We start from the raw sequence: 18665 nt of genomic DNA on the forward strand, positions 1-18665 counted from the left end.
CCTTACAACTCTTCAAAGGGGCACTCCTGCCTTTGGCCTAGAAGGCTCACCCCTGCTTGCCTGTCTCTTCTCACCTCAGTTCCTTCTTCTGCCCCCTACTCCTCTCCCCTGCCCCACCCTCTCTCTTCTCTCCCCACCACCCCCCCAGCTTAGCCCAGCTCTCTCCTGCCCCTCTGGGTACTTGCATATGCACATAAGCCACCAGAACAGACTTCCCTTTCTCTAAAAATGACCTGCCATGCTGCTCCCCCAGCAGCTAGATGAGATTCTCCTTGTAATCCCTCTGTACTTTGTACTATAATAATTATTTGCCTAGTAGCTATTATCTAAGTATTTAACTTTTGACCTCTTCATTACGTCACGGTCTCCATGAGCATAGGCACTGCTACAGGCTGAGCTGCGTCTGCTCAAGTTTATGTGACTACACTTGGAGACAAGTCCTTAAAGGGCTGATTAAGTTAAAAGGAGGTCATGAGGGGCCATGTTCCAATAAGACTGTGTCCTCATAAGAAGAGAAATTTGGACTCAGACATACATATAGGAAGGCCATGTACAGGCACAAGGAGAAGGTGGCCATCTACAAGCAAGGAGAGAGACCCTGGAAGAAAGCACTCTGCTGACACCTCAGACTTCCAGCCTCCAGAACAGTGAGGAAAGAAATGTGTGTTATTTATGCCACCCACTCTGTGGCACTCTTTCATGGCAGTCCCAGCAGGATAACACAGGCATCATGGATTTGCTCACCTCTGTTTCCATAGCACCAAACACAATATTTTCTGACTGACCCACCAGGGCCCCACCAGGCTCAGGGGATGCTTGGCCTCTTGAGCTGAATTGTCTTACCTACGTTCTTCTCTGTGATGCTGGTGCCTGGCACAAGGAGTCTTAGGAGACAGATGCTGCATAAATGAGTACAAGCGGGTGGCATGGAGAGAAGGTGCACAGAGGCAGAGCAAGTGTCCTGAAACAACCGTGATAAAATGGGCCACGTCCTCAGATTTCTTTGGCAGAAACATGCTTACCCCATTTCTGGGTAGGAGGGAGCTTCTTCCCTGCTATCCTGGCACTGCCCATTCTTGCCAAGAATATCTGGGCAGGAAGCAGCTCGAATGTCATCCTTGAGTGGACTGGATCCCTCTGCTATGTGCTGCCAACGCCTGCTGTCCTCAGTTACAGGGCTTTTTATGTTTCTAGTTACTCATTCACCACTGTCCTTCCTCTCCAGACTGTAAGCTCCAGCCTCCCTCACCCTGTCTGTAGGGGCAGCTTGGCATCTGTGAGTGCCCCCTTGCCATGCATGTCTTGTGAATGGATGGGGAAGACTGGAGCCAGCAAAGATGCGTGGATGGGTACACTTCCTCTGTGACGCTTCCTTTCTGCCTCCTGGCTTTCAATTGATTCTATTTTTTGGGACATTGAAGAATGTGACTTCCTCCAAACTGAGAATTTTATTCCATATTTATGTCCAAGTCTGTTGATATTTCCTATGGGACTTTTTTGAGATTTGGTGTCTATATCTCACCTTCAGAAATATGGTGCAGTCTCTGTGATGGTCCACTTTCTCACACTTTGCTAGGATGTTTCTAGGGGCAGTGTCCTGGAGTGGGGGATAGCCCTGTGGAGTGAGCATCTGCTGGTTTTAGATGATCAGTCACAATCTCCTTCAGTTTTGCCACCAGCATTACAGGGGTGTCCTCTTGCCTCCATCATCAATCCATGTGGTTTGGCTGGATGACAGCTCGGGGACAGCCTTTATCTCAGGTCCCATCAGTTAGCAAATTCTTGCCCTCTGTGCACAATGGCCAAGTCAGGGAGACAGACATGGGCCCAGTCTGAACTGGTGGGGTCAATCCTAAGACTTTGTCTGGGACCACTGAGAAAGAGAAGCGCTCTTTCTGTGGGATGGCTGAGGTGTTAGGCATCCCAAACCTGCTGATGATGTGGGGGGCCAACATGGAGGACAGCAAAGCCAAGATATACCCAGGAGCAGCATATGAGTACCTGCATCCAGCTGTGCCGGGAGTAAGATATACCTAAATTAGCTTCTTTTTTTTTTCTTTTTTAAGATTTTATTTATTTATTTGGGAGAGAGAGACAGCACAAGGTGGGGGAGGGTCAGAGGAAGAAGCAGACTCCCCACTGTGCAAGAAGCCTGATGTGTGACTTGATCCTGAGACTCCAGGATCATGACCTAAGCCGAAGGCAGTTGCTTAACCGCCTGAGCCACTCAGGCGCCCTTAACTAGCTTCTCAATGGATATACAATTTGTATTTTGGGCAGGACATTCTACACATTGCAAGATGTTTACCATCCCCAGTTTCCACCAGCAAAGTGAAGGATGCTTCCCTAGCCATTGTAATAACCGGAACCACCCTCATCATTTTCGCATATCCCAGATGGCTGCCCTTGGCTTTTCAGTTACTTAAGTCAAGAATTTCCCCCTTTTTCTTTATTTCAGTTGGTTTTCTGACATTTTCAAATAATGACTAGTGACAGTCTGTCAACATTTTGGGGTGTCAGGGATTTAATCCTTAGCATGTCAGTTGATCTGGTATAGCTTGTTAGATCACAGGACTAGTTCTGAGAGGAGCCAATGGCCAGACAGGTACTTGTCAACATGGATAAATGAAAAGTTGTCCAATTCTGGTTCTGGAAAAATGGCACAGAGAGACAGACCTCAGCATATTACGGCCAGTCTTGGATATTGGGATGTCAATTCCTCGACCTAAATCAGGACAACTGCAGTTTACAAACCCAAGATGCACTCCCTTGTGGGCAACCAAGTGCTGCCTCCTTTGGGAGGTTAAGAAAGCCACTTGGAAGGGTAATACCAAGTGAAAATGAGATGAGAACTCCAACATGTTCAAATCAGTAAGGATCCTCATAAGATTCACAAAGATGGTGACTGGGTCTGTGAGACCAGGCCAGTGGCGGGAACTGGTTTAGGGAAGGAGGGATTCAGGCTTTGGCATTTTCTCTGAGCAGTACAGCTTTTATGAGGGGATGCTGTGTCCTGCCTCCACATGTCAGGTCTAAGTGAGAGGAGAAACATTTATCTCAACACTGAAGGGACCTAGAGATGTTCTAGTCCTTCCTTCCCTCTCGTATGGGCCCAGGGTGAACCAGCAATGGCTCCCCTGCCTATGGGACTGAGCATAGACTCCTCTTAGCATTCAAGCCTGTTTCAACCACAGCGCCCCCATGCACTAGTGTGTGGTCTTACACCAGGCATCAGGCCTTGTGTTGCCTCTGATTATCCATCCATAAATAGTACGATGGCAGTGCCCACCTCCAAGGGTTGTTCCAGCTGATACCAGAGTAAGTGTTGGCTGCTACAACCATCATTTTAGGATTTCTGCTGCATTCAGTAAAGAGCCAGAGATTGGATGTCGGAAGTCCTGGCTCTGCCACTTATTTAACTCAGAACTAATAGTATAATTTCTTAGAGTCTTGATTTCTTCATCTATAAAATGGGAATAAGGACCATATCTCAAGGAGATGCTGTAAGGATGAAGTGAGATAATTTTTGTAAATAAAGTATAAGGAAAGATTTTGGATAGTATGTCAGTCCCTCCATTTGCAAAGGCCCCAGGCCCTGGCTTGCCTCACCCTCTAAAAAGCACAGTTTATGGAGAGATTCACAGGGAGGCATCCAAGGGGCTTGGCTCCCTCTCCCGTAAATCTTCACATAACTCTGTGCATCTCTCCCAGATTAGCCCATCTCGTGAACAGCCAGCTGTGTGTTGTCCTAGCAGCTCTGCTGAGGGCTGGCTGCTCTTACTCCCTGTAGCTTGCCCGGCAGCACCCAGTATGGCTCTTCATGAAGAAATTTAAATGAAGGCTGGCCTGTGGAGCTTCTCCCCTGGGAAAAAAGTCCCAATGCTCCCCTAGGGAGACATGCCACCTTGTAAGTTAGACACAGAGATGTGACTCCTGCTTATAAACTCCGTAGGGACTGAGGCCTCAGCTGGAGGTTTGGTTTGGTGACAAATGCCCCGTATGCAGGTCGAGTGGTCAAGCTTCCTTGATTAGAACGCTGTTCTCCCTGTGGGTGTTAAACCAGCAAAGGGAAGTTAGTTCTGTTTGCTTAGTGAGCATGGGTTCAGAACACAGAAAGAAGTTATGCAACTTGAACATAAAATGGCGCCAGGTCCTGCGAGGTTGCCATATCCGCCTCTGTAGTTGGGGTAGCCCTGCCCCACAGACTTGTGTGTTGTCCAGCCGGGCACCCCTTCCTGACATATGGTGATGGACATTGCCTACATGTCCTCTGTCCCCCTCTTCTCATGCTCTCGTTCTTGACATGTTATTTCTGGAGAGGGTTTGGTCCCGCTTCTGGAACTACAATAGGCTTGAGTCTGGGTTATAATGTTCTGTGCGCAATGTGACCTGGGACAATTCATTTCACGTCTTCTAACCTCGATTGCTCATCTAGCAAATGAGGATAAGAGTGTCTTTCACTGAGGGTGGGAGGGTTAAGTGAGCATGTGGTATACTTCGTTGTTATGGTGCTGGGCCCTGACTATACTCCCCACCCATAACCTGTGCTTACGCACATTCATTTACTTTTTGTAGAAGAGTAAAACGACTCCTTGCTAAGCTTTCTTCCAGCTCAAGGATATATGTGATAGACAAAGAATATGGGTGGGTGTCTTGATTATGAAGGCAATGAGATCTTATTTCAAGAAGCATCCTGACATGTTTCAGGCTGGTAGGGTAGCCCTCTGCCAGGCATTGGTCTATCTGGCTGATGTGGGGACAGGCCCACTTTCTGGAGGTCGGGGGCCTCCTGAAGCCCCTCCTGTTGGTGGACTCCAGGCACTCTCCTCCTTGTATCCAGAGAACAGTTCCCTACAGCTTGGGCACCGTGAAGGTCAGACAGACAAGGACAGGGTGATGAGTGTGCTGGTCTGGGAGGTCAATTCCAGGCACTTCTGGAATCGATGGATGCAAAACACATTCCCACAAGAAAGGAAAGTGAGTCACCTGGAAAAAGTCACTCAATCTTCCAGGCAAATGAGCCACTGGAGGAGAGCTAGAGGTCCTGCACACCCACCAGCCTGTGGCTCGATATTTACCGCCCAGCCAGTGATCTCTGGCATGTGCTGGATATGGCTGCCTTGACATTCCTGGTCTCCTTAATGGCCCACCACCCTGTTCTCCCTACATGGAAGCATTCTGCAGTGGTAGGCATGTGAGCCAACGTGCTGGCCAGCAGGGATGCAGTGTGGTACCTGCCCCCTCATGCTCCTACTCACTTGGGCATTTCTGCTCGGGCCGATTCAGCCTCTACCCCCAACCTCACTGCTCGCATTATCCAGACACAAGACCTCTCCATGTTCATTTTTATTTAAAGACTCAGAAACACAGGCATCATATTTTGTCATCACTGTCAATTCTTCCAAAATCACACTCTGACATTTGTGTATAACAAAAACATCGGTGTGTGTGTGTGTGTGTGTGTGTGTGTGAACTGTGCAAAGTATTAAGAACTTCCCAGACAGGCAGCTGAGCTCGTTTGGGGTGCCAGGGCCTGGCATTCACATGGTGGTGAGGCTGGCAGGGATTGCCTGCACACTGTCTCCCCACTCCACTTCTAAGGCCCTTTGGTGGACCAGATGTCCCTGTCACGTCAGCGTCCTCTGACCTCAGTGGTGACTATGGACTCTACTGCATTCCTCAAAGCACGTCATCTTGGCTGCCAAACACCACTGATAACCAAGATGTATAAATTGCTGGGCCAGGGTCGAATGTGAGGGTTCAGACAAGGCGTTGGTTTCATCTTCGTAGCCAAAATGAGTTTGTTCTTTAGGGCAAGTTGGCCCAAAGGGTCTACTTCTGCTCCTGCTCTTCTTTGTGGGCTAAATGGTCATGAAGGCTGATGTTTTTGGCTGAATGTGTTTGAAAACAGCCCAGAGTGTGGGGTTTGGTCATGCACTTCCCTGCTTTCTGGGAATCCCACCCCAAAGGATGTCCTGGTGATGGCTGGCCTATGGCATTGCTTCCTCCCTGAGGTCATACCAATGCCTGCCCCAACTCTGCCACAAGAGAGGCCAGCTGATGCCTTGCAAAGGCACTGGACGCTGGCCTCAGCTCTCTGCTGTGAGGGGGTGCTAGGCCCTGGTGGGCTGCTGCCTCACCCACAGTCACTAGGCTGTTCAGCGATTCCTACCTACCACGAGCATCATGTGGGCAGTGGCTGGGAGAGGAAGAAAGGTCCAAGTTAGTCTATCTTGTTGCTTGGTAACTGCCTTCATTTTAAAAAAAAGCTTTCCTTATTATCTGGGGATCTGAGTTAGTTCTGGTCTCCCTTGGGAACACGTGTCTCACTCAGCATGTTAATCCACGCACATTATTGGTGATGGCATGATTTTAAACACGCACATGATTTTTGTGCATGGCGGGCAACTAGTTTGGCATCAATGGCAAATGGATACCTTCTGGTTGTCATTAACTCATGTACAGGGCTCCCTGGGTTTAAGCTGGATTTTGTCTTTCTTTGATTTGGAGCAAATTTCTCAAGTCTATTAAATCTATGATCATCTGGAGAGAGGAGAAGAGCCTTTGTCTAGGCGTGATCCCACCAGCATGGTAGCCACCTGGCGGTAACAAACAGCCAAGTCACATCCCCAAATTAGGAACTCTGAAAATAAGCGTTTGGTATTTCAAAGGCATCATCACATCAGGCAAGGGAATGTTTCTGGATTTTGTTGCATCTTTGAAAACCAGGGGATCCTATGTTACCAAAGGCTAATTTAGTCAGCCTAATTTAAACTTGAGTGGCTTCGTAAAAATAAAGAGAAGGGGCTTATGAATTGTGACTTTGAGCTGATAGGGATGTATTCTTAAGGTCTGACTCTCTTGAGAATGAGACTGCCGCATGACAGGGCTTCTCCCGTCTGTGTTTGTGGGAGGTCTGGGCTGCTGGGCTCAGGATGAGGCCTTGATGGACCCCGCCCAGGCAAGGTCCCAGGATCAAAGGTGCCCCTCCTCCTCTCTCTCCTCCCGGTTCCCTTGGATTCTGCAAGTTTGCAGCAATGCCTCAAATCCCTTTTCTCCTCATTGTACTTCCAGTCTCTAGACCAACACTTGTACTGCCTGATAGGGAAACATATATTTAAAAAAAAGAAAAAAAGACAAAACCATCACAAGGTGGTAAATCTGAACTCTGGTTAAAAACTGCACATTTCAGTACTGAGAAATCATATTTTGATAATGCTAATCGTAGTAATTTTCTCTAAAGCAATAAAAGGAAAATTCTGCCTTTCTAGGCTGGGGTTGACCTTCATGTTCTTTTTACTGCCACACAAAAGGCAATTATAGTGACCCTTCCTTGAAATGGTTTCAGTTCTTGAATAATAATTACCACTGTCTAGACATAGCATGGGGCTTTGGTAAGGGTTTAAAGAAATTGGCTTTTTCCAAACTCCCTCCAACCACTTAAATGGATTCCCTCTTCTCCATGGAGCAGTGGCCAGCACTGATGTTGAGTACGTGGGCTTTTCAGAGTTTTCCAAAATTCACATGGTACGTATAAAAATTCTGCCCACTTGATATCAGCTCAGACATTTCTTTCTTTCAAGCTCAACCAAGTCATTACTGGTTTTACAAAAAGGCAGCACCAGATGTATGAAAAATAGGCAATGTATGACCTATTAGAAATATAGAAAGTCTAACAGCTTTACTTTAAAAAGATGTTGTTAGAAAGAAGCAATGCAAAGGGACAGTAGCGGCAAAACAAAACGTGTGACTTATAACATGGGTAGGAAACAAAGCCAAGTGCGATCTCGTGCCTCCAACAGGAGCTGCGTGCTGGGCTGCCCCAGGGACTCTGGGGACCCGGCGAAGGCGCTGGGCCGGGAACACCCTTGCTGAGTGGCCAGGTGGCAGGTGACTGAGGTATATAGAGAGGTGATGGAGCAATCTGGACCCCCTCCAAGAAGCCCAGGGAGGCCTGTAAAGACACTCTGCCAGCGCCCTGGGCCCTGTGCCTGCCACCCAAGCCCTGTGGCCCTTCCCCAGCTTCCAGGCTTGTGTGGGCAGCAAATGAGAATGCTGCCGCCTAGCAGTCCGTTACAGAGCAAATCAACCCGCATCAGCAGCTTCTCTTCTCAAAGAGCCTTCTTTACAGTTTACGCAGAGGGAAGCATTTTGTGGGAGAACAACGCTAGGGTGTGCTCTTGGTGGGGGGTTGTGGGCGAAGGCACGACCTCCACCTCCCCCGGCTCCCGGCTCCCATCCCCGTCCAGGGGAGCATTGCCAGGAGCCTCGAAAGGGGCCTGGGACCCTCTGCGGCCTTGACTTCCTCTCCTTGCCCCCTGGGGATCCAGGGGAGCCTTCCTGTGCCTGGGGAGCGGGGTGTGGGGAGCGCGTCCTCAGAAGCTCTCCACAAAGCTGCCTGGGAAGAGACCGGTGCGGCCGTTCCTCTGCAGGGTCCCCTTGTACCAGCCGTCCTCACGCTTCTTGTGCACAAAGACGATGTCACCTTCCTTCAGCTCAATTTCCGCCTCGCTCTGGGGAGGATATGAGACCACGACACGGTACCTGGGGGGAAACAGACACCACATTGGGTGAGCCTGACCCTAGGCTGGAGGATGACCTCTGGGGCCGGCTCTTTGCTCTTCTTTTCCATTTCCATTCGGTGTAAATTATTATACTTTGGGGCTACTTCCCCTACTTTAAAAAATTTCTACTTTGATTTTAATTTTTATACAACCGTTTCATTGTTTATTAAAATTAAAAAAATAATTTCCCCAGGGTGTCCTTTTGGACCCTGATCCATGCAGCTGGAACGTTGCTGCCTGACTGCCCATCTCAGACCCTGGCCTCCCCTGGGGAGGAGCCGCTGGAAGAGGGCAGCTGCCTCTGCGGGTGTGGAGGCTGGGCGTTGTGTGTGGCCGGACCCACAGCTGCACAGTACCCACGCAGCAAACGGCCCCTCTTCCCAGCTCAGGGCAGACACTTCAGCTCCTGCTGTCTGCCATGGGCCACAGGATAGGAATGTCAGCCAGACTAATGGCCCAGGAGCAGAATGACCGATGGCCTTCAAGGACTGGGTCACCCATGAATAGGAAATGAGCCAGGGGAGGAGCCATGTACTGGAGGGTTGGTGATGCTGGGCCTTAGAGGCGCCAGGCTTGACCTGGATTAGAGGGGCCAGCCCCGGGAAGCACTGTCCTGCTGCTCTCTCCTCCCTGGCAGTGCCTGGGCTGTGGTCCTGGCCCATAGGCTGGCGCGAGAAGGGAGGATGTTCCTTTATCCTCAGTTTTCCTTGGGCTGCTGTCTGTGAAGGCCTGTCCCCAGGGTCCTGCCTCGCCCACCAGCCGCAGCTACACAAATCTCCCCCGAAGGAGATCATCCTGGGGTCCCAGCAGCCGGCGTTCCTGAGGACTGTCAAGGGGCTCTCTATGTGGAGCCTCTGACCTGTATGTTCTGGTTTGGGAGAAACCAGGCATTATAGAACAAAGGAGGTCCTACATCAGCATTTCTTAAAGTGTGGCTGTAGTTTCCACGACCCCTGGGTCAGACTCCCGGCTCTATCCTGGACCTACTGATGAATCTCTGTGGGTGGGTCCAAGAGTGTGGAGTTTCAACAAGTTCTATGGACGAACGTTTGCTTGCTGCTGTCTGTCAAGGTGAAAGTGCTGAACAAGTCTTCATTCTTCAGCCACCTGTGGAAAGGGCCTGGGGCGTTGGCCTATTGGGGGTCAGGACAGGGAAGCCACGGTTTGGGGCAGCCGGGGTTGGTACTCTGGAGGCTGGGGGATGATGCACAGGCAGAGAAGACCCAGGCCCCACTCTGGGAAGTGCCTGGTCCCAGCTTGTTCCAGGTTGTGAGAGTAGGGGGCAGAGAGCAAGGTGGCTCCTGAGGCCACCTTGGCAGGAAAGCAGGGCTCCTATTGCTGAGGGAGCAGGGCCAGCTGGGCAAGCTAAGTGCTTTGGAACGGCTGCAGGTGTGGGAGCGTTGAGCCAGTTCTCACTGCTGTCCCTGGGCTTCAGACACGGACCTTTGGGGTATAAAGGAGGAGAGAAAGGACAGTATGCCTCTCTCCTTCCTCCCAGCCCAGAATCTCTGCAAATGGCTGCCTGCAGCTACTCCCCATGGACAGATGGCCTCTGTGTCTGTGAGATCTGTGAGATCAGCCAGCGTGGCACAGGCCACACCATTCCCACATGTCCGGCACCCAGGCTGTGTGCGTGACGGCAGAGACCAGTGCTGGCCCTGCCTGTGGCTCTCTGCCACCCTCCACGTCTTCTCCAAAGCCCTGCCTCCTTCTCTTCCCTGAGGAAGAAAAGGCAAAGAGTGACATGATTTCTCAGGCTTCAAACACAAGTTTTGGCTTTTGCCTCAACTGCCAGATGTGAAGCAGCAAGCAACTCTGAAAATGTAATTTGCTAGAAAAAAAGTAATTTGGTGCTTCTGAGCAATTCAGCGATTTAATGAGCCCAGATGGATGATGTGGGCCTTTTGTACAAGAGTCGAGCATTTAACGTTCCTGTCCAGATCATTCCAAGACGCTGAGCTATTTTTCCTGCTGCATGAAAGTAACTGATACCCCCTGTTCTAGACACAAAGAACCAAATGGACAGTTAAGGACAAGAGCTACTCCCGTGTTATGGCTGTGGCGTCATAACTCAGAAGAGACTTCCCTGGGCTGAGTTAAGGTTATGTCAACCACAGATCGTTTTCAGACATAAAACTCAGGACATCCGAAGGCTCAAAATCAGAATGAATTCCTCCCACTGCCCATTGAAATTTGCTTTACATGTGAGGTGTGGCGTGTCCTCCTCCTGGTCACCTGCTCCCCTCCCAACAACGGGGGTCACGGGGGGCTCTCTGAGGCACAGGCTCTTCAGAGCAGTTGCTTCAGTGCTGTTGAGGACGTGTGGTCCCCAGGCTGGTAGAATGGGGTCATTGCAGAGCAGGGTCCTTCTAGGAACTTGGAAAGAAGCGTATGTCTATATCCTGAACACTAAACTCTAATACCAACACACGTCTTAGTTGCTTATTGCTGCTGTAACAGATTTCCGCAAACTCAGTGGCATAATTCAGCACAACTTTGTTACTCACAGTTCTCTAAGTCAGACATCAAATATAGTCTCATAGGATGCATTCCTTCTAGAGGCTCTAGGGGATGCACCCCCCTGTATTCTGCAGCTCCTAGAAGCTGCCTACATTCCTGGCTGGATGCTCCTTCCTGCATCTTCAAAGCCAGCAAGGGCCACTCGAGTCCTCACACTGCATCACCTTGACCCTCTCTGCTGCCTTCCTTTTTTACTTACAAGGACGCTGTGGTCACACTGGGCCAGCCCAGATAATCCAGGATAATCTCTCAATTTTAGAGTCAGCTGGTCAGCAACCTTTACTGTGCCTGCAAACTTCATTCCTTGAGACCATGTGAGGCCACAAAGTCATGGTTTTGGGGATCAGGGCATAGACATCTTTGGGAAGCCATTACTCTGCCTACCATGACACATAATAGATCAAAGCCAAAAAGCTTTTAAATCCTAACAAAGCCAAACAACTCACAGGCTGGTAATTGGGGAGGATGGATACATCGAGTGTGTGAACCTGTGGGAAAAACGACGTTGCCAATCAAACGCGGGGTCGGGGCGCCAGGCAGGACTGGAGGCACCATCACACCGTTCTTCTAGATGTCACACCATTTCATAGCATTACATACATCATTTCATATATGACTATTGTTCTTTGTTATGCATTCACAACTTCCCAGGTATCGATCTATGTGTTTTACAAATATTATAACTATCAGGTATATCCCCACTTTGTAGATGGGGGAAGAGGGGCTCAAAGACATGAAGACACCTATTTGGGTGAAATGGCGGATAAGTGGTCAGCGCGCCTATTTCTCAGACCCACCACTCTGCAACCTCTCCGAGTGTCAGAGAACCCGGAGGCAGGCATCCAGAGGATGGGTGGTGGGGCGGCTGGTCCAAGAACTCCGCCGCACCTCCCAGGGTCGGCATATCCCTGCCAGGGAGACGGAATATTAGACAGTGTTACTGGATCCCGTAACTACACTGCTCTTATGCGTTCCCCAAGTACCTTCCAGAAATGTGGCTCTCTGCATACACTGTCCATAGGGCTTAATATATCCAGATGGCCCAAAGATTAGGTTCCCGAGGAAGGGTTAATAATGGGCACTCTGGTTTACACATTAGGCCTATGCGTTTGGCTCCTACAGGTATCCTGAGAGCTGGGCCTGCCTCTAGTGAGCTGACTTGCAGGCCTGGCCCAGTAGGCCTGGGGGGAGTTCTCCATGGTTCTCCTCACTGGGCGGCCTCCCTCCAGCCCAAACTTCCTTCCTCCGTGAGCAGTTTGGAGAGCAGCTCCCTGGGTCCTCCCAAATCCTCAGGAGGGAAATGGAGAGATCCGGGGGAGGCTGTACAAAGGAGACACCGCAGACATGCAGCAGCCAAAACCCAGCTGCTCCGCTCAGGGTGAGAGAGGCCCCTCCTCAGCGTGCTGGTGGTGGGAACCTCCTCGAGTCTGAGCCCCAGCTGCCCTTTGCTTTTCTCCCACCTTTGAACCTGCAAAGTGGCCTTGCACACAGCAGGCTCTCTGCAGATCTGTGGCCTGCAGACAGAGTGCCCAGGCCTCCGCAGCAGGGAGGCTTTTTGCAGCTGCTCCCCTCCAGCTGCGAGCTAAGTTTTATTCGAGAGCCTGCAGGGCCCTAGGCCAAGTGCTTTCTGGAGCTACCCCAGCCCAGACACTGAGCCTTTCCATTGTTAAACCCTTGCTCCAACCTGCTGGGGCTCCCCAGGACACGAGGCAGCCTATAGGCTGCACAGGGTGAGGGAAGGGGGCATTTGGGGGCTCATTAGGCAGTAGTTTGGTTTCAGGCTGTATTTTGAAAACTCTCATCACTAATGAGCTGCACAGCGTGCTGGGGACAAGCAGGGTGCCAAGAGTCTCTGGGTACAATAAGCCCTGATTAGATGGAATATTCACAGAATGAGAGTAATTCTCTGAACTTTCTAGTTAATCATAGACTCCCATGATTTTTTAGAATAGGGTGTTTTAAGACCTTTTATGAAGGAGTCTGGAAGTCGAGGGATCTGAAGAGAACAGAAGCCTAGGGGAGATATGAGAGCGGCTTTGAAATATCTAGGTCTGTCATTCTTAGGACTCACCACTTTGTGACCTGAGGCAAAGGGACTGGGAACCACATTCAGAAATCACAGGCAGCTGGGGGTTGGTCTTGTGGAAGGAAGAAGGTTCTGACATGAAAGAGCTACACAAAGTTAGAGGAGGCTCCCTAGAGGGAAGTAGAGGAAGAGAAATTGTGTGTGTGTGTGTGGTGTGTGTGGTATTTGTGTGAGGTATGTGTGGTACGTGTGTGTGTGTGAGGTATGTGTGGTACGTGTGTGGGGTGTGTGTGTGTGGTATTTGTGTGAGGTATGTGTGGTACGTGTGTGTGTGTGTGAGGTATGTGTGGTACGTGTGTGTGTGTGTGAGGTATGTGTGGTACGTGTGTGTGTGAGGTATGTGTGGTACATGTGTGTGTGTGTGTGTGAGGTATGTGTGGTACGTGTGTGTGTGAGGTATGTGTGGTACGTGTGTGTGCGTGTGTGGAATGGTATCAGGTGTGTGGTGTGTGTGTGTGTGGGGTGTATGTTTGGGAGGTTGTGTATGCATGTATGTGGTATGTATTTGGGGTATGTGTGTTCATGTGTGTGGTGTGGTATCAGGTGTGTGGTGTGCGTGTTTGGGGGGTTGTATATGCGTGTGTGGTGGGTGTGTTTGGGGCTGTGCGTGTGCGTGTGCCTGTGTGTGGTATGTGTGTGTGGTGCGGTAAGTCTCCTCAGGGCCTGGGGATTTGCTGTAGGGGAGGCACCTCACGGTAACGGGTCCTGTACAGACTGAGTCTGAACAGCCGGTGTATCTCGGACAGACGGGTGGTGATCGACCGAGGAGGACCCAGAAGCGTATGCTGATATCCTGGCAGGGCTGTGACATGGTGCCTACTGTTTGAGGGGCAGAGACACCCAGGTCCCTTGGAGAGCAAACTGTACATTAGGCCGACTACTGACCACGCTCCTCAAATCAGAGCCCAGGCTCTGTGGTCGGAAATCCCTCCGTTCAATCCCTGGCTTGGCTGCTAACTTGCTGCGTGATCTGGGGCAAGTGACTTCGCCTTTCAATAACCTCTGTTTCCTCGTCTGTCAGATGGCTTACTGAGTCCGTAGGGTTCTTGTAAGGACTGAGGTAACACACACTAGACACTTGGAACAATGGCAGCAGATGGTAAGCTGCGCGCACAGCACGGCTGTTCCAGGTGTTTATGGCTGGACTCATACTGGTTGTCGAGTGTCCAAATGTCACTCCAAAAATGCTAGCTATCACTCTAAATGCAGGAGTAAATGTGGACTTACACTACAGCTGTTTATCAAAAATCCGTGACAAGCTGACGCTGTCCCTCCACCACCTGGAAAGATCGTCCTCTCTGTGGCCTTGGATCTCAGCACCACAGCCTCGGGCCAGCCCTAAAGCCCATCGTCTGGATATGTCTTGGCAAAACAGCCTGTGGCTGATTTGTGTGGTCCGAGAGCTAAGAATACTGTTATTTTTTTAAATGGTTGAAAACCAAATCAAAATAAGACTATTTCATGACACAAGAAAATCACATGAAACTTAAATTTCAGTGTCCGTAAGTGGAGTTTTACTGGAATACCCACACCCATCATTTCTGTATTGTCTATGGCTGCCTTCACGCTGTCACGGCAGAGTTGAGTAGTTGTGACTGGGACCTTGTGACTACAACGTCTGTGAATTTACCATCTGGGCCTTGACAGAAAAGGTGTATCATCCCCCATCTAGACGGAAACTCAGCTCACCCCGCCTTACCACTGGAGGTTAGTGGGTGCTCAGGACAGTGGTGGCCTTCTCAGGCTTCAGGCACCGGGGGACATGGGAAAGAGCTGGCCGTCAGTCAGTGTGGCTGGGGCGGTGGTGGGGGGGGGATTCTGACAGAAACACCAAGATTGCTTTCTCGGGAGACTGCTCACATTTTTACTATTTAAGCAGTGTTCCAACGAGAAGGCACTTAGAGGGGAAAGTACTTCCCTGCTGTCCTAATTTGACACCATCCCCTCTCTCTGCAGTGCCTTCCAACCCTTATTTGAGCTCTCGAAGGACTACCTCAAAGGGGCCCATCCACTGAGCAGGACATCAGCCTCCGACTCATCGTAAAGTTCAAGCACCAGAGGCCTGCTTCCCGGTCGAGTCAGTTTGTTGCTCTGTAAGACTCTAGGCTTACCTGTGAAATTTCTGGTTTTGGTAAAAACAAATGAATATTGGCAATTTTGTATGGTTCAACCTAACAGAATATATACCTTGAAGCCAAACTGGGTTTCCCACAGGGTTGAGGGGATGTAGTCCCTCGCTAACATCGTTGCCCATTCTTTGGGCTCAGTACTCCCTCAGTTCTGCCAAATGTCCTGATGAATCCCTTGTAAATCACGAACTCAGGACCCAGGTGGATTCAGAATGTGAAATATGCTCCCCTTAATTGCCAAATGTGTTTTATCTGATGCTCACCAGCCAAGCTCAGGAGCTGAGTAGATGTGGGTAAGCGGGACGTTTGGTAAATTTAATCTGCAGAACATGCCCATTGTCACTGTTTCCCTCAATGGCTCCAGTCTCAGAGACCAGCCCACACCAAGGTGCCAGAGGACATGAGCCCACCCTCCCCCTTACCTCTCCCTGGACAAAGGCTTGGGCTCGGGACGGATGGCAGCCATGGAGAGAGGTGCTTGCCTGGAGGGGGATGAGGAGAAGTTCAGATCCAAGGAGCCCGCCTTTCTGTGCAGTGGCTCCATCCCCACGGCCCCCTGCATCTCACTCTCTATGGGGCAGGACCCTGCCCTGCCATGGATGGACAGTGAGGACACTTCAGGCCCTACTGCACCCTGGAGTGAGGTGTCCACCGCCACTTGGGGGTCGTGGGTTGGAGAGATGGACGGCGGGGAGCGAGATTTCTTCTTGGTGGATGCCCCAGCGAGAAGCTTCAGCAGCCCACTCTTCTTCTCTTTCTGGAAAGACACATAGAATTGAAATCCAGTGGGTTAATACTCCTAAATGCCCTTGTTGTTAGTGAGTGGGGAGGGAAGTATAATCTTATTTAGAAACTTTAAACATAATCTCATAAAGCTGGTTAGAGGAAGAAAACAGAGCTAAGACTGAAAGTTTCTCCAACTCGTGTTTTCCTTTCTTTCCCCAAACCTGGTCCAAGTGCCCAGAACAGACCAGGAGGTCCAGCGGCAGGCCAGAAGGCACTGCTCCCAGGAGAGAATGACGTGGGGGACCCTTCCCGACAACACACCCCCCTCGCCATCGCAGGACCATCCCAGATGGGCAGCTTCACTTGCCATGTCGGTAGAGCCAGCAGTCAACATAATTTGCTTCTTTTTACCGTAGAGGGGAGTGAAATGATTCCACATCAGGCTTCCTGAGATCAGCTCCCTCAACGCCTGTGTTTATAGAACCAAAGCCCATGTACCCCGGACTCGTCTTTGTTTGGAAACCCTGGGCAGCACTGTATGCAAACTTCCTTCTGCACAGAATTATTTGTACCACACAGGAACCCTGCGGTGTGTATGAGTGCGTGTGTGTACAGCACATATATTCCCTGAGAAATTTCTTTGCAGGTGGGAAGGACCGCTTGTCCCAGAGCCAAGCGGCAGCTCCCCAGTGAGGGCGACTTCTCTCCCCTTGAATTCCCTCAGTGGAAAATATCCTGATAAGACCTCTTCCCCAGCAGGTGCTTCCTTATTTTTAGAGAAAGGGCTGTTATGGGATGTCACGGCTCCTCACACACAAAACCAGCGACATCATCAGAAGGATTGGCCCTGACAACCCTGGGGCTATCGGTGTGCTGCCCCACTAGGATGTGCAGACCTCTCTCCTGCTCCCCAGCTCGCTCGCAGTTCTCGAGGAGGTCTCCCACCACACTCTGCAAGGCCATGCACCTGCCGGTGGGCCGAGGCACACGGAATCTTCACCGGAGGCTCTGCTCAGGACTCCCTTGGCCTGAAGGACCTTCTCTCCTTAGTCTTGCGGGGGGCTCAGAGCAAGCTCTTGATTAAGAATGGAGAGACAGGCTGGGGTGGCGACACAGACCCAGAGGAGGATCCGGGCAGCATCCTCAGGTGGCTGGGACCAGCCACCATGTCTGCCCTGAATTCTGTGTATCGCTGTCAGTGAGTGGGCATGTCAGCCTCCCTCAGTCTGTGCTGATCACACGGAAGCACGTAAGGAAGCATGTGAAGCATTGCCATTGAACGATGTATGTGAGTCAAAGAGAAAGCGTGTACATGCAGAAGTGCTTTCAGAAAAACACCCTTGCTCTGGGATTTGACCATTTTTATGACCTTAGTTGAATTTTCTTTTTTCTTTTTTTAAAGATTTTATTTATTTATTTGAGAGAAAGAGCACTGGAGAGAGAGCATGCATGAGCCAGTGGGGAGGCAGAGGGACAAGCAGACTCCCCGCTGAGCAGGGAGCCTGATGCAGGACTCGATCCCAGTACCCTGAGATCATGACCTGAGCTGAAGGCAGATGCAAAATCACCTGAGCCACCCAGGCGCCCCTAGAGTTTAGTTTTCTTCTTCTTCTTTTTTTAAAGGTGGGTTTTTTTTTTAAGATTTTATTTATTTATGCGACAAAGATAGAGACAGCCAGCGAGAGAGGGAACACAAGCAGGGGGAGTGGGAGAGGAAGACAGGCTCATAGCGGAGGAGCCTGATGTGGGGCTCGATCCCATAATGCCGGGATCATGCCCTGAGCTGAAGGCAGACGCTTAACCGCTGTGCCACCCAGGTGCCCCTAGAGTTTAGTTTTCTAATGTTCAGTGGAAATCAGGTGGCAGGGGGATATGGGCACACGGTTTAAGACAGTGGCAGCACATGGAAGTCTGAAACTATAGCCACTGAGTCAGCAATGGCCATCAAAGAGTCATGCTTTGGTCACAGGGCTGAGCAGACCCTGAGGTGGGCTGAGGGGAGATTTCCTCTTCCCACCTTTCTTGTCTGCATCGTTAGAGGCTACTGGGGGAAGGTGGGTTAAATGGTGCCAACATATTCTTAAAATGCACGTATCTAGGGATGTGCAGATCCTTATGCTAAGCCAGTAACACTTTAGTATGAACAAGTCCATATGTTTTTCTCTACTCTTAGCATGGATATTGATAGAAAGAATGGAAGTAGATGTCCTAGATACTGTCCCTGGTGAGGAATTGCTAGCATGGGCGAGCCCCAGGCTGGTGGGGAGCAGGTGGGTGTGGGGTAAAACAGTGAAAGGCAATCCCCTAAATTGCCCAGCTCTGTCCTGCTTCCACATCCAAGTACTTGGGAGAGCTTCACGAGTTTGGCCACGAGGGGGTGCTACACAGCTGGCTCAGAGGCATCCTTGTCTCCCAAGTAGCTGGGGCTCCTGAGGCCACTGCTATGGAGAGGTGCTGGCAGCTGGTAGCGTGTGTCTGGCTCCTCATGATGACAGTTTCCTAACCCGAGGCACTGGAGGTGGGGGGACACACTGCAGGTGTGAGGGGTGGTGTCTGGTGGTTCATGGCTCTCTGGGTGCTCCGGAAGGGTGAGGCTGCCCACTGGAGCTAGGGAGCCAGGTGGACACCCAAAGTAAACAC

At 50.5% G+C, this 18665-nt stretch overlaps 1 protein-coding gene across 1 annotated transcript in view; it reads right to left on the reverse strand.

Annotated features, from left to right (window-relative positions):
- Positions 1–5333: 5333 nt before the first annotated feature.
- The window catches only part of SH3RF3 (SH3 domain containing ring finger 3), a 376150-nt gene continuing 362818 nt past the window's right edge, over positions 5334–18665 (reverse strand). The window contains exons 10-11 of the mRNA XM_034657262.1: positions 15722–16056; positions 5334–8544 (exon numbers count right to left, since the gene is read on the reverse strand). Coding sequence (XP_034513153.1) covers positions 8376–8544; positions 15722–16056 — 504 coding nt within the window. The 3' untranslated portion in view covers positions 5334–8375. The remainder of the gene's footprint in view (positions 8545–15721; positions 16057–18665) is intronic.

This window comes from Ailuropoda melanoleuca, chromosome 4, assembly GCF_002007445.2.
Source record: "Ailuropoda melanoleuca isolate Jingjing chromosome 4, ASM200744v2, whole genome shotgun sequence".
NCBI lineage: Eukaryota > Metazoa > Chordata > Mammalia > Carnivora > Ursidae > Ailuropoda > Ailuropoda melanoleuca.